Below are 14,239 nucleotides of genomic sequence, written 5' to 3'. Positions count from 1 at the left end.
GTGTCTAAGGGTGGCGTGTTAGTCACGACTCTCCTCGATTAGGAGTAGAGGTGAAATACCATCAGGGAATTGGCTACAGATGCTCAGATGCTGACTTCTCTGTGCCCATATAAACAGGGCCAGTTAGAAAGTGCAAGGAACAGAAAAACACAAACTCTCACCTCACACTCGAGGAAATTTGTACGACTGGTCAGATATAATCCAAGAACTGCACCCCCCCCACACCCCATCAACCCCAACCCTAATACACCCCCCCCCCCCCCCAAACCCCCAAATCTGTCATACATTATAAAAGACCCTCCAGGCTGTCGTGCAACCTTCAGTGCAGCTTCACGGTGGCGGATTTGCACAGCAGCCTCTCAAACGAAAGAAGTGTGTGTTCCAGACAGTAAATCACAGAAACAGTTGCACGAATTCCCACAGACACACTCCAAGAACTTGTGTAAGTCCATCCAGAAGAGTGGAGACTGTTATCGCTGCAATGCTCCGTATTAGTGTCCACGGTTATTTGAATATATAAAGGTTGCTTTGTGTACAGGGGACAATCGTGCTGGAACAGGACAATTCCTGCCATTTACACTTCACACTCTCCTTCCTTTCTATGTGTGTGTGTGTGTGTGTGTCTGTCTGTGTGTGTGTGTGTGAGTGTGTGTGTTGTGCTGTGTGTGTCTGTCTGTGTGTGTGTGTGTGAGTGTGTGTGTTGTGCTGTGTGTGTGTGTGTGTGTGTGTGTGCTATCAGGCACCCCGGCGGCTGATAGCACAGCTAAGATTGGAACTCGTCTGCATTGTTATGTGGAAGTAGGAGGAGTTTATTGTGTGTGTGTGTGTGTGTGTGTGTGTGTGTGTGTGTGTGTGTGCGCGCGCTCAGCATCACTCCTGGCATCTCATCTCACAAGCAGAGTTTATGTGCACGTTTCATATGTGTGTAATACACACACACACACACTCACACTTGCACATTACAGCTATATGTGCATATAAATATACGACCGCGAACACACACATACACGATCAGCCATAACATTAAAACCACCTCCTTGTTTCTACACTCACTGTCCATTTTATCAGCTCCACTTACCATATAGAAGCACTTTGTAGTTCTACAATTACTGACTGTAGTCCTTCTGTTTCTCTACATGCTTTGTTACCCCCTTTCATGCTGTTCTTCAATGGTCAGGACCCCCACAGGACCACCACAGAGCAGGTATTATTTAGGTGGTGGATGATTCTCAGCACTGCAGTGACACTGACATGGTGGTGGTGTGTTAGTGTGTGTTGTGCTGGTATGAGTGGATCAGACACAGCAGCGCTGCTGGAGTTTTTAAACACCTCGCTGTCATTGCTGGACTGAGAATAGTCCACCAACCCTAAATATCCAGCCGACAGCGCCCCGTGGGCAGCGTCCTGTGACCACTGATGAAGGTCTAGAAGATGACCGACTCAAACAGCAGCAATAGATGAGCGATCGTCTCTGACTTTACATCTACAAGGTGGACCGACTAGGTAGGAGTGTCTAATAGAGTGGACAGTGAGTGGACACGGTGTTTAAAAACTCCAGCAGCGCTGCTGTGTCTGATCCACTCACACCAGCACAACACACACTAACACACCACCACCATGTCAGTGTCACTGCAGTGCTGAGAATCATCCACCACCTAAATAATACCTGCTCTGTGGTGGTCCTGACCATTGAAGAACAGGGTGAAAGGGGGTAACAAAGCATGTAGAGAAACAGATGGACTACAGTCAGTAATTGTAGAACTACAAAGTGGAGCTGATAAAATGGACAGTGAGTGTAGAAACAAGGAGGTGGTTTTAATGTTATGGCTGATCAGTATATATATACATACACACACACACACACACACACTCTACTTTTTTGAATTTTTTTGCGTGACTTTTTTTCCCCGCCCCGCCTGATCCCTCCACTCTTATTGGTCTCTTTCAGTTGGAGGACAGGCCACACCCACACCACTCTTTCCCGAGGCCCGCCCATTTGAGGAGACTGGCGTCGTATGTGTTCCCCTCCTCCTCCAGCATGGAGATGGAAAGCTTCTCCCACGACCCCGCCCTCGGGGGAGCGGCCATTCAGCGCAGCCGCTCGGCCGAGAGCAGCCCCGCCCACTGCCACGCCCACTGCCGGGGCCACCTGCACCACCGCGGCCACAGACACGCCCCGGCCCTGCCGGGCAGCCCCCGGGCGCGGCACTCGGTGCTCAACCTGCCGCGCCTGCACTTCCATCAAATGCTGGCGAAGCTCATGAACAAGTCGTGATCGGCCTTAACACACACACACACACACACTCAAACAGCAATACACACACACGCGCACACACACACACGTGCAGCTCTAATCAAACGTGCAATAAACTCTGTCTGTGATTGTGTGTGTGTGTGTGTGTGTGTGTGTGTGTATGTGTGAGACCTAAATGTATAGACACAGTTGTGTAACACTTTATAGAAGCAAAAAACTTCGACGTTTTTAACACTTGTGAGGAATTCTGGGTAACAAGATTTTAAGACTTGCGTATTCCGTTTATTGACCCTCACTAGCCGGGCACGTACCATGACGCACTTTATGGCCAGAAGTATTCACCACTTGATGATGTTGTCGTGCTCATACGTGGCCACACTGATCGTTCTGGCGTTCTGGCACTCACAGGCTTTGAAGTTCTGAGAGAAGCTGAAGGCTGCCAGCACAGTCCATCACAAAACCACAGTTCCAGGTCACAACTTTTTATATACGCTGAACGATCACTGGATTAGGAACACCGGGCTAATAAAGGGTTGGTCCATACACAACTCACATCAGCGTGTGAATCTGAGCTGAATCTGCATCAGTGTGGAATAAGCGTCAGATCCAGGGTTACAGCTCCACATGTATCTGTGTTTATCTGGATTCTCCTCCCTGTTTCACTTTTAAACTTGTGTTACAGCTCCAGCTTCTGAGAAACGGTGAGAATCAGAATCAGCTTCTCCCAGAGTCTAAAATAAAGCTTAACGTGGTTTAATGTAGTAAAAGAAGGAGACAGGAGCACTAAACTTCTCTTCATTACAGCGGTACCTTGAAACCCAGCGGCAGTCGGTTCTGGGAGCTTTAAAGACGTTGAGTTTCCAGTTATTTTTTCCCCATAAGGAGGATGTTTGGGGAACCTGTTAATGCGTCCATGGTCCCGTGGAGCTGCAGATATTTTAGTCTCATGTAAAATAATGAGGTTGATTTTGACACTTAAACACTGAAAATAACACAAATATAATATAAACACACTGAAATACAATTAAGCTGCAGTTTAGTTTTACTTCTTTATTGTTTCCTTACGGTGGAGATGCTTGATGTTGGAATACCGTATTCCCTTCAGCACCGGCGCATTCACATGAGAAGTTCCTGTGAAGTGTGACGGCGGTGCACAAATCTTAACGTGACTTACTGTAGTAAAACAGCGAGTGAGGAATGTGATTAGTGGAGGAACTTATGAGCAGTAATAATGAAGAGAAGTTTAGTGCTCCTGTCTCCTTCTTTTACTACATTAAACCACGTTAAGCTTTATTTTCAACCAGAAGCGTTTTAGACTCTGGGAGAAGCTGATTCTGATTCTCACCATTTCTCAGAAGCTGGAGCTGTAACACAAGTTTAAAAGTGAAACAGGGAGGAAAATCCAGATAAACACAGATACATGTGGAGCTGTAACCCTGGATCTGACGCTTATTCCACAGTGATGCAGATTCAGCTCAGATTCACACGCTGATCAGGTTTGATGTTGAAGGGCGTCTAGTTTCAAGGATTTCGAGTTTAGGGGACGTCGAGTTACAAAGTACCGCTGTATTACTGCTCATAAGTTCCTCCACTAATCACATTCCTCGCTCGCTGTTTTACTACAATAAGTCACGGTAAGCGTCGTTCGTACAGCCTGAGTCTATTTTTCCGAGTCATATCAAACAGTTCGTCTCATTGGAGGAGCTTTGAAAAGATCAGCAAACTGCAAACTGGGTCAAAGATCAAATCAGATGAACCCAACATGGCAAAAGCACCACCACACTTGGAAATAACGGCACAGCCGATGCAGAAATGGTTTTGTGAAGGCACCCTAACAGACCTAGGGCTCACCAAGAGAATGCCAGACCATCACGCCACCACCACCAGCCTGTAGCACTCCAATGTTGCTACCAGAACGTGTGGCTTTATGTGGTTTGCGCCAAATGTGGACCACGCCCATCGGCGTGTCTCAGGAGCGGGACTCGTCACTTCCATGCGTCCAAGGTCCCACGTGAGGCGTTGGTCCAAGGCCGTTGTACCCTAGTCGACACGAGGTACGTCTCACGGTCGTACTGGTTGGCGAGCTGTTCCACTGTGGCATGACGTAGCCGCGGCGCTCGCCTCTCGGATCAACCACACGTGGCCGGCTGCGGTATGACCGTCAACGTTTGTCCAGTGATAAGTGTCGTGTACGGAGAGACACGCTAAGCTCCATGTGACGTCTGTCGTCTGGATGTTTGTCGATGGTTCCACCACTCTTGGTTTACCCATGATACTGTAGTACGGGAGCAGCCCACAAGCTGTGTTATGTTATCAGTTTTATGATAGTGATAGTACTAATGATATTAATCCCCCCTTAATCTCCCAATTTAGTCATATCCAATTCCCGAATCCGCAACTGCTTGCACAATCACCAATCTGATCAAGAAGCGCTGACATGACACGCCAACGTTTGTCCAGTGATGGGTGTCGTGTACGGAGAGACACGCTAAGCTCCATGTGACGTCTGTCGTCTGGATGTTTGTAGATGGTTCCTCCACTCTTGGTTTACCCGTGATACCGTGGTACGAGAGCAGCCCACAGGCTGTCCCTGATCCAGTGATCGTTCAGTGTTTAGTTTGGAGGCTAAGCGGGTAAGGTCCTGAACTAGTAATACGAAGGTCGCTGGTTCAAGCCCCGCCACTGCCATATTTTCCGCTGAATGCCAGACGTCACGTTTTCATCAGTGACCCTAAAGCTGACCCTACATCCTACATCCTATATCGGAGGATCTTTGATTGGTTCTCCAAACTGCCGGGTCCAATGTGTGTGTTGAGCTACAGCTTTAGCAAACTGAACGTTAATGCCAGGAGGAGTGTGTGAGTGTGAATGCAATAGGGCTGCAATATTTTCTTATCGAACGCGTCTTCCATCACACCAACCGGACGTTTCTTCTGCTCCCGAGACTCGAGCGCTTCGGATCGGATGAAGCGTTCCTGCGTTGCTGACGGCCAGGAACTCGAACTCTTACCTTCGGGACTGTCCGAGATGATCTTCTGCGACCGCGTATTAGAGATCTGTTTAATGTTAGAACGAAAACCTGTGATTTATTTATTCATTAGCTTATAAAGCTGCTTAAATATTAGCTCGGGACGCAGCATTAGCCCCGGCTATGTTTGTTTAGGGTTAGCATTGTGGCTAACTGGCTGTACAGCAGCGCAGAAACGTCGAGTTCTCATAATGTTATTTTATCAGTTTTATGATAGTGATAGTACTAATAATATCAATCCCCCCCTATAATCTCCCAATTTAGTCATATCCAATTCCCGAATCTGCAACTGCTTGCACAATCACCAATCTGATCAAGGAGCGCTGACACGAAACGTCAACGTGTGTCCAATCTGCACCGCTTCTTATCACCTGCCAGTGATGGGTGTCGTGTACGGAGAGACACGCTAAGCTCCATGTGACCCCCCCCCTCCCCCTCCCCCCAGCTCTCGCAGACTCCCGGAGTAGTCCCAGCGACCATTTGCTGTAGCGGCAGTGGGAGGAGACCCTGTCCGACCTTCCTTCCGTCAGACACGCCCGGTCAGGCTGGCATGACTCCACAGTGATGTGCCAGCATGTTAGACTGTAATAATAATAACTGATAAAATAACAGTTTTAATGTCATGCATTATATTTAAAAACATGCTGCTCCATGTGAAGGTATAAGATTGATGATGTACTACACTACTACTATATGGTCAAAAGTATCTGGACACCTGAGCATGAGCGTGTCGGACACCCCATGTGATCTTTTTAGCTAGAACAACAACCGCCCTTCTGAGAAGCTTCTCACAAGAGCTGTAGCCTAGCCCAGGTACTGCACTAGTAATCAGAGGGTCGTTGGTTCAAAGCCCACCTCCAGGTTGCTGCTGTTGGGCCCTTAAGCGAGGCCCTTAACCCTCAGTTGCTCAGACTGTATACTGTAACTGTAATGTAAGTCGCTTTGGATAAAGGTGTCTGCTAAATGCAGAGTAAACAAGTTTGTCTGTGGGAATTTGTGCCCGTTCAGTCAGAACATGACAGCGTTTTTACGGCTGGGCGCTGATCGATCAGTCGGTGTTCCGGTTCATCCCAGAGCTGGTGAGTGAGGCTGAGCTCAGGGCTCTGTGCAGCTTTTCTTCACGTCTTTATAAATCTCGCTCATGCTGGAAGAGGAAAGGACCTTCCCTAAACTGTTGCTGCAAAGTCAGAAGCATGTCATTTCCTTTATATAGTTGATTTATTACACCTGATAGGAACTGCTGCAATACTTAGAAGGGGCGTCCCAATACTTTTGACCATGTAGTGTTTAATGTATGAGGGTAACGGATCAGATTGTTGAACTTGAAGATTTTTTGTTCATTAAGCAAATGATTGTATTTTTTTGCTTGTTTCACCACACACACACCTAACACACACACACACACCTAACACACACACACACCTAACACACACACACACCTAACACACACACACACACCTAACACACACACACACCTAACACACACACACACACACACCTAACACACACACACACCTAACACACACACACACACCTAACACACACACACACACCTAACACACACACACACACACACCTAACACACACACACAACACACACACACACCTAACACACACCTAACACACACACACACACACCTAACACACACACACACACACACACCTAACACACACACACAACACACACACACACCTAACACACACCTAACACACACACACACACACCTAACACACACACACACACCTAACACACACACACACCTAACACACACACACACCTAACACACACACACACACCTAACACACACACACACCTAACACACACACACACACACACCTAACACACACACACACCTAACACACACACACACACCTAACACACACACACACACCTAACACACACACACACACACACCTAACACACACACACAACACACACACACACCTAACACACACCTAACACACACACACACACACCTAACACACACACACACACACACCTAACACACACACACACCTAACACACACACACACACACCTAACACACACACACACACACACACCTAACACACACACACACACACACACACCTAACACACACACACCTAACACACACACACACCTAACACACACACACACACACACCTAACACACACACACCTAACACACACCTAACACACACACACACACACACCTAACACACACACACACACACACACCTAACACACACACACACACCTAACACACACACACACACACACACACCTAACACACACACACCTAACACACACACACACCTAACACACACACACACACACACACCTAACATACACACACACTCACACACACACACCTAACACACACACACACCTAACATACACACACACACCTAACACACACACACACACACCTAACACACACACACACACACACACACCTAACACACACACACACACACACACCTAACACACACACACACCTAACACACACACACACACACCTAACACACACACACACCTAACACACACACACACACACCTAACACACACACACACACACACCTAACACACACACACACCTAACACACACACACACACACCTAACACACACACACACCTAACACACACACACACACACCTAACACACACACACCTAACACACACACACACCTAACACACACCTAACACACACACACACACACCTAACACACACACACACACACACACACACACACCTAACACACACACACACCTAACACACACACACACACCTAACACACACACACACACACACACACCTAACACACACACACCTAACACACACACACACACCTAACACACACACACACACACCTAACATACACACACACACACACACACACCTAACACACACACACACCTAACATACACACACACACCTAACACACACACACCTAACACACACACACACACACACACACACCTAACACACACACACACACACCTAACACACACACACACACACACACCTAACACACACACACACCTAACACACACACACACACACACCTAACACACACACACACCTAACACACACACACACACACCTAACACACACACACCTAACACACACACACACCTAACACACACCTAACACACACACACACACACCTAACACACACACACACACACACCTAACACACACACACACACACCTAACACACACACACACACACACACACACACCCACACACACCTAACACACACACACACACACACACACACACACTCACACACACACATACACCGATCAGCCATAACATTAAAACCACCTCCTTGTTTCTACACTCACTGTCCATTTTATCAGCTCCACTTACCATATAGAAGCACTTTGTAGTTCTACAATTACTGACTGTAGTCCATCTATTTCTCTACATGCTTTGTTAGCCCCCTTTACTCTGTTCTTCAATGGTCAGGACCCCCACAGGACCACCACAGAGCAGGTATTATTTAGGTGGTGGATGATTCTCAGCACTGCAGTGACACTGACATGGTGGTGGTGTGTTAGTGTGTGTTGTGCTGGTATGAGTGGATCAGACACAGCAGCGCTGCTGGAGTTTTTAAATACAGCGTCCACTCACTGTCCACTCTATTAGACACTCCTACCTAGTCGGTCCACCTTGTAGATGTAAAGTCAGAGACGATCGCTCATCTATTGCTGCTGTTTGAGTCGGTCATCTTCTAGACCTTCATCAGTGGTCACAGGACGCTGCCCACGGGGTGCTGTTGGCTGGATATTTTTTGGTTGGTGGACTATTCTCAGTCCAGCAGCACTGCTGTGTCTGATCCACTCATACCAGCACAACACACACTAACACACCACCACCATGTCAGTGTCACTGCAGTGCTGAGAATCATAATAGATGGACTACTATGAGAAATAGATGGACTACAGTCAGTAATTGTAGAACTACAAAGTGCTTCTATATGGTAAGTGGAGCTGATAAAATGGACAGTGAGTGTAGAAACAAGGAGGGGGTTTTAATGTTATGGCTGATCGGTGTATATAAATGTATTCAGATAAAGAAAACGTCTTCCTGAAAGTTTGGCTGCATTTCTTGCGTCTGCAGGTTAGAGCATGAAGGTGCGACCGTTACTCACTCACACCGGGGGGGTTTGGGGTGGATGGGGGGGGGGGGGGGTATATCTTTTCACAAGTTGTTCTATGATGGAATGATTGGAACACGTTTCTCTACGTCTAAACATTTCTAAAAACTGAAATTCTATTATATATTATATATCACTGTTTCTCCCAGTTTAGTCGTAGCCAGTTCCTCTGTCTCTGCTGGAAACCCCGATGGTGTACGAGGAGGGTATATTCTCCTGACACGCCCTCCCTCTGACGCATACGCGCTCCACCAACCCCTTCTTATTCGCCCGTACTTTGGTGGATCAGTGCATGAGGTCCTTACACAGCCTCGAAGACCCCGCCCACTTTTTAGTCCCGTCTTTTCCCACCCAGCAGACTAGTGGACAATTTTGTCTGCTGCACCGTCTGCACTGCCGATTGTGCCCACTAGGGGGACACCTTTTCAGACTTCTTAATATTGTTTAAGTCTTCATGTTTATATGGGCACAGAGAAGTCACACAGGTAAACAACATTAGAAAAATGTGTTCCAGTCATCCAGACAGAAAAAATAAAAAGACGAACATCTGATCTGTTTTATCTTGTTGTTATAATAAATAAAAGCTTAAAATATGTGATTAAAAATACAACAAACAACAAACACAAACCTCCAAAACAACTGAAATAAAATAATCATTTAAATATTTATATAGTTATATATTTATATATTTATATTTATATATTTAATAGTTCTTTTTCCTGGCAACATTTAAATGACGTTGGAGTTTGAATTTGTTTTGTTTGGTCCGTGTACCCTTGGTTATTCATTTTTCACTTCAAAAACCAAAGTTGAAAAACCAGAAAACGGGTCGTTATTCGTTTTGAGTTTAAAAATCAAATAACAATCCAGCAGAAATTGAAAAACGGGTCGTATTTTAATTTTCCGAAATCAAAGATAAATAAATAAAGGTCTGGGACGTCAGGCGATCATCCAGTATAAAGTAACATGACCACGGTGGTGTACAACGTCCAGTACGGAAATCACTTCCCCATATTGTTTGTTTTTTGCAGATAGAGGAAATATCTATATCTGCACGTTAAATATACAAACACAAAAGCCAGAACAACAGAGGACGCGTCGTTACGTTATTATTATTATTATTACTTGTGCTTGATTTACACTCTATAAATGAAGTAAATATACGCATGTCAGCGTGTGCACGCTTGCACGTTTATTTCCAGTTGAACTGATAGAAAATGTTGATTTCGGAAAATGAAAATACGTTTTACATTTTCTGCTGTTTGTTATTTGATTTTTGATCTTGAAACGAAAAACAAATAATGACCCGTTTTCCTGTTTTTCAACTTTGGGATTTGAAGTGAAAAACGAATGACCAAAGGTACGGACCAACGTGATTTAGTCGTTTTATGTCTCAAATGCAAGTGCAGGCGCTTCAACCGGTCAGCAGATGTCGCACTTGCACCATCGACATGGAACCCTGTCTCGGCACTGCTGGCACCACCCGAGCGCCCGTCTACATTAAACATGGGGGTTTGGTTATTTTCATGTATGGAAACAGGCGCTTAGGTGGCAAATCTGTAAGTTTGAATCTTAGCTCTGCTACCGGCAGGCTGGGCGCCTACACCAACGATGATCAGCTCGCTCGTAGGGTTGGATGCCGGAGGGAATACTTCATAACTGATGCGCTTACCCGATATACTTTGGTGGAAAATTGGTGGAAAAGACAATTATTTGAATAAAAAGGGCGTGTCTGGCAGAAAAAATTGGCGCCATTTGTGCTTTATGCTGGTTGGGGGTGAAAAACTTGGTGCAAGGTTGGACGGATCATGTCCTGGAAAGCCACCAGTCCATTGCAGGTCACGTTCGGAGCAATTTAGGGACCAACCAGCAGTACCAGAGTACTCATGAAGCCAGGGGGACACAGGTAGAACTTGGAGACAGGTATCAGTTCCAGAAGACTACCGGCTGTGCCACCACGCCAACCAAGGGTTCACAGTCCACCACGTGTCATGTCCTGTAGCTCTAAACACTCATCTGAACGTGTAAAGACGTCTTTATTTAAGTTCTTTATTTCCTCTTTTCTGTGCAGGACTTGATAGACTTGGACTCAAGAGCCAAGCGAGTCGACTTCCTGTCCACGGTGCTCATGTTCGACAGTCAGAGAGAACTAGACGGGGCCTCGCGGCGCGACGGGAGCGACGGGAGCCCTGAATGCGCAGCCTCCACGTTGCTCGCTCCACCTCCTCGCGATCAAGACCAGGAGGAGGCGTCCCGTACCTTGGTGCTAGTCTCCGCCGGGAACGGAGCCGTGTCTCCCGGGGACGGGCAGGGCACGCTGGGGGCGGTGACGCCGCAGGCTAACGACGAGCTGGAGCGCGGGACCCTGATGTTCGTCCTCAGGCCGAGCATGGCCGCGACGGCGGCCGGGAGGTCCTCCTCGCCTCCGTTGGCGAAGGTGGAGCGGACGTTCGTGCACATCGCCGAGACGACGCATCGCATAGTGATGACGACAGGGAAGCAAACGCAGCGTGGAGAGAGGGAGGAGGAGCCGGCAGGGGAGGCCGTCGAGGAGCCGAAGGAGGAGACAGAGGAGGAGAGGAAGGACGGGAGCGTGGCTGAAGAAAAAGGGAGCAGTAAAGAGGAGATCATTTGGGAAAAGGCGCCCAAGGGAGAGGGAGAAGATGGTCGAGAGCGAGAGGAGCAAGAGGAGGAAAAGAACGTGGTGGATGAAGCGAAAAAAGAGAAAAGTACCGAGGACGATGAAGACGTGGAAGTAGTAGACGAAGCGATTCCAAACGAGAAGGAAAGACGTGATCTGGATGAGGACAAGGAGAAGGAGGTCGATGAAGATAAAGAAGCCTGCAGTCCTTCAGAAAAAGATCAGGAGCCTGAACCTTCTCCTGAACCTTCTCCTGAGTCACATGACGAGAGGCGAGAGAGTAAAGAAAGTCCGTCCACGGAACGTCAGGCGAACGACGAACCCGAACCGGTTCCTTCAGAGCAGCTCCAGAATCGAGAAGGTTCTCCTCCGGCTGTGTTGGAAGTCGCGCCTCAGTCTCCGCAGCCGCGCCCACGGAGGCGCAGTCGAATCCCGGTGCTCATTTCAGAGGAGGAGACGGGATCGGACCGGTCGTCGCAGACCAGCCCGAAGCAGTCGAGGACGCGTAAAAACCGTCAGCCTCAGCTAGCCCGTCTGGTCCTGGAGCGGAAACGGTCCACCCAGTCGACCACCGCCTCTGAGGATGACACCCACCAATCAGACGAGTCGGGCAGGCCGAGGGGAGGCGAGGGATCGACGAGGAGCCGGATTCCACGGCCGGTCACGCCGGTTAAGAGGCCTTTCATCCAATCAGGGAGTGAGCTGGTGCCTCACACTCAGAGATCAGTCTCCTTTATTCAGCCCAGGTCAGTCAACGTCAACAAACTCCTTTATTTAATATTAATTCATAATAAACGTTTATTTATTATTATTTATTCTTTATTCCAGTTCTGTCAACGCCGGGATCCAAAAGTCAGCAAGCGCACACTCAAGCATCCATCATCAGAAGCCCCGCCCACAGCTACGTACCTCCAAAACGCTCCCACCTCGCACCCCGCAACCAGCCGCGACGGGTCCCACTTCCTCTTCGGTTACCCGGACAGCTCTGCGCGGCGTCCCCAGAAACGCCGCCCCCCCGAACCCCCGTAGCGTCAGCAGCGCCGCTCGGAGTAACGCCGTCTCGCGTACTAACAGCCCCTCACCCCAGCGCTTCCGTCACGCCGACTCGCGCTCGCCGTCAGCGTCACAAACCAAATTCAAACCCCAAGACTCGACCCTCAGGAGGGGCAAAGCGAACCCGCCGGCTGCACCGCCGAAGGGAAAGAGGGAGTCGGCCGAGGCGAAACCTAAAGGCAGATAATCACCGCACATGTGATTCCACGCTCTCCTCCCTCCGCCAGGACGGAATTATCCATCACCCGATTATCTGTGCAGCAGGATCCAAAACCTGGTCCACTACTACCAAATTATATCGTCTTATCAGCTATAAAATACAGAATTTAACACAGTTGGTACCAAATAAATTCAAGAAGGTAAAAACAGACCCATCAGTCTTTAACCTGTTAGCGTTCCTGTCAGTCACGGACGTCAGGCAGTAGTTTTTATTGGTCCTATTCAAGCAGATGTGGCCTCTGTACCTGTCAGCCCTGGTAAAGGCAGCATGGTTTCAGCACCTGTCAGTCACTGGGCAGAAGGCGTGGCTTTTTTACTCTTAATTCCCATATAAGGGGGTGTGGCCTCTGTACCTGTTAGTCACCAAACTGGAGGGATGGACTTAGTACCTTATAGTCAGGTCACAGAGGAGAAGGTATAGCTTCTATACCTGTCAGTCACAAGGGAATAGGTATGGACTCTATACCTGTCAGTCACAGGGGAGGAGGTGTGGCCTCTGTACCTGTCAGTCACGGAACAGCCTCTATACCTGTCAGTCCGAGTTGAACATCCTTGAGTTTTGTCAGTCACAGTGAAGGAGGTGTGGCCACTGTACCTATCAGTCACAGTAAAGAGGGCATGTCCTCTGTACCGGTCAGTCACCATACTGGAGGAATGGACTTAGTACCTGATAGTGAAGTCATAAAAAATAGCTGCTGTACCTGTCAGTCACAGGGGAAAGGGATAGACCTCTGTACCTGTCGGGCATAGAAGAGGAGGTATGACCTCTGTACCTGTCAGTCTGAGCTGAACATCCTTGAGTTTTGTAAGTCCCATTGAATGAGGCGTGGCCAATGTACCTGTTAGTCAGAGTGAAGGAGTTGTGGCCTCTGTACCTGTCAGTCACAGTAAAGGGGGCA

At 48.0% G+C, this 14,239-nt stretch overlaps 1 protein-coding gene across 4 annotated transcripts in view; it reads left to right on the top strand.

Annotated features, from left to right (window-relative positions):
- ttbk1b (tau tubulin kinase 1b) overlaps window positions 1–13,475 on the top strand; it is a 51,345-nt gene extending 37,870 nt beyond the window's left edge. For all 4 annotated transcript variants that reach the window (XM_063008081.1, XM_063008082.1, XM_063008079.1 and 1 more), the window contains exons 15-16: window positions 11,499–12,814; window positions 12,897–13,475. In XM_063008081.1, the coding sequence (XP_062864151.1) occupies window positions 11,499–12,814; window positions 12,897–13,308 (1,728 nt within the window). In that variant the 3' untranslated portion in view covers window positions 13,309–13,475. The remainder of the gene's footprint in view (window positions 1–11,498; window positions 12,815–12,896) is intronic.
- The last annotated feature ends 764 nt before the right edge of the window (window positions 13,476–14,239 follow it).

The sequence above is a fragment of the Trichomycterus rosablanca genome, chromosome 13 (assembly GCF_030014385.1).
Source record: "Trichomycterus rosablanca isolate fTriRos1 chromosome 13, fTriRos1.hap1, whole genome shotgun sequence".
NCBI lineage: Eukaryota > Metazoa > Chordata > Actinopteri > Siluriformes > Trichomycteridae > Trichomycterus > Trichomycterus rosablanca.
Note: the sequence above shows the minus strand (reverse complement) of the source record. Positions and strands in the feature narration are given on the sequence as shown.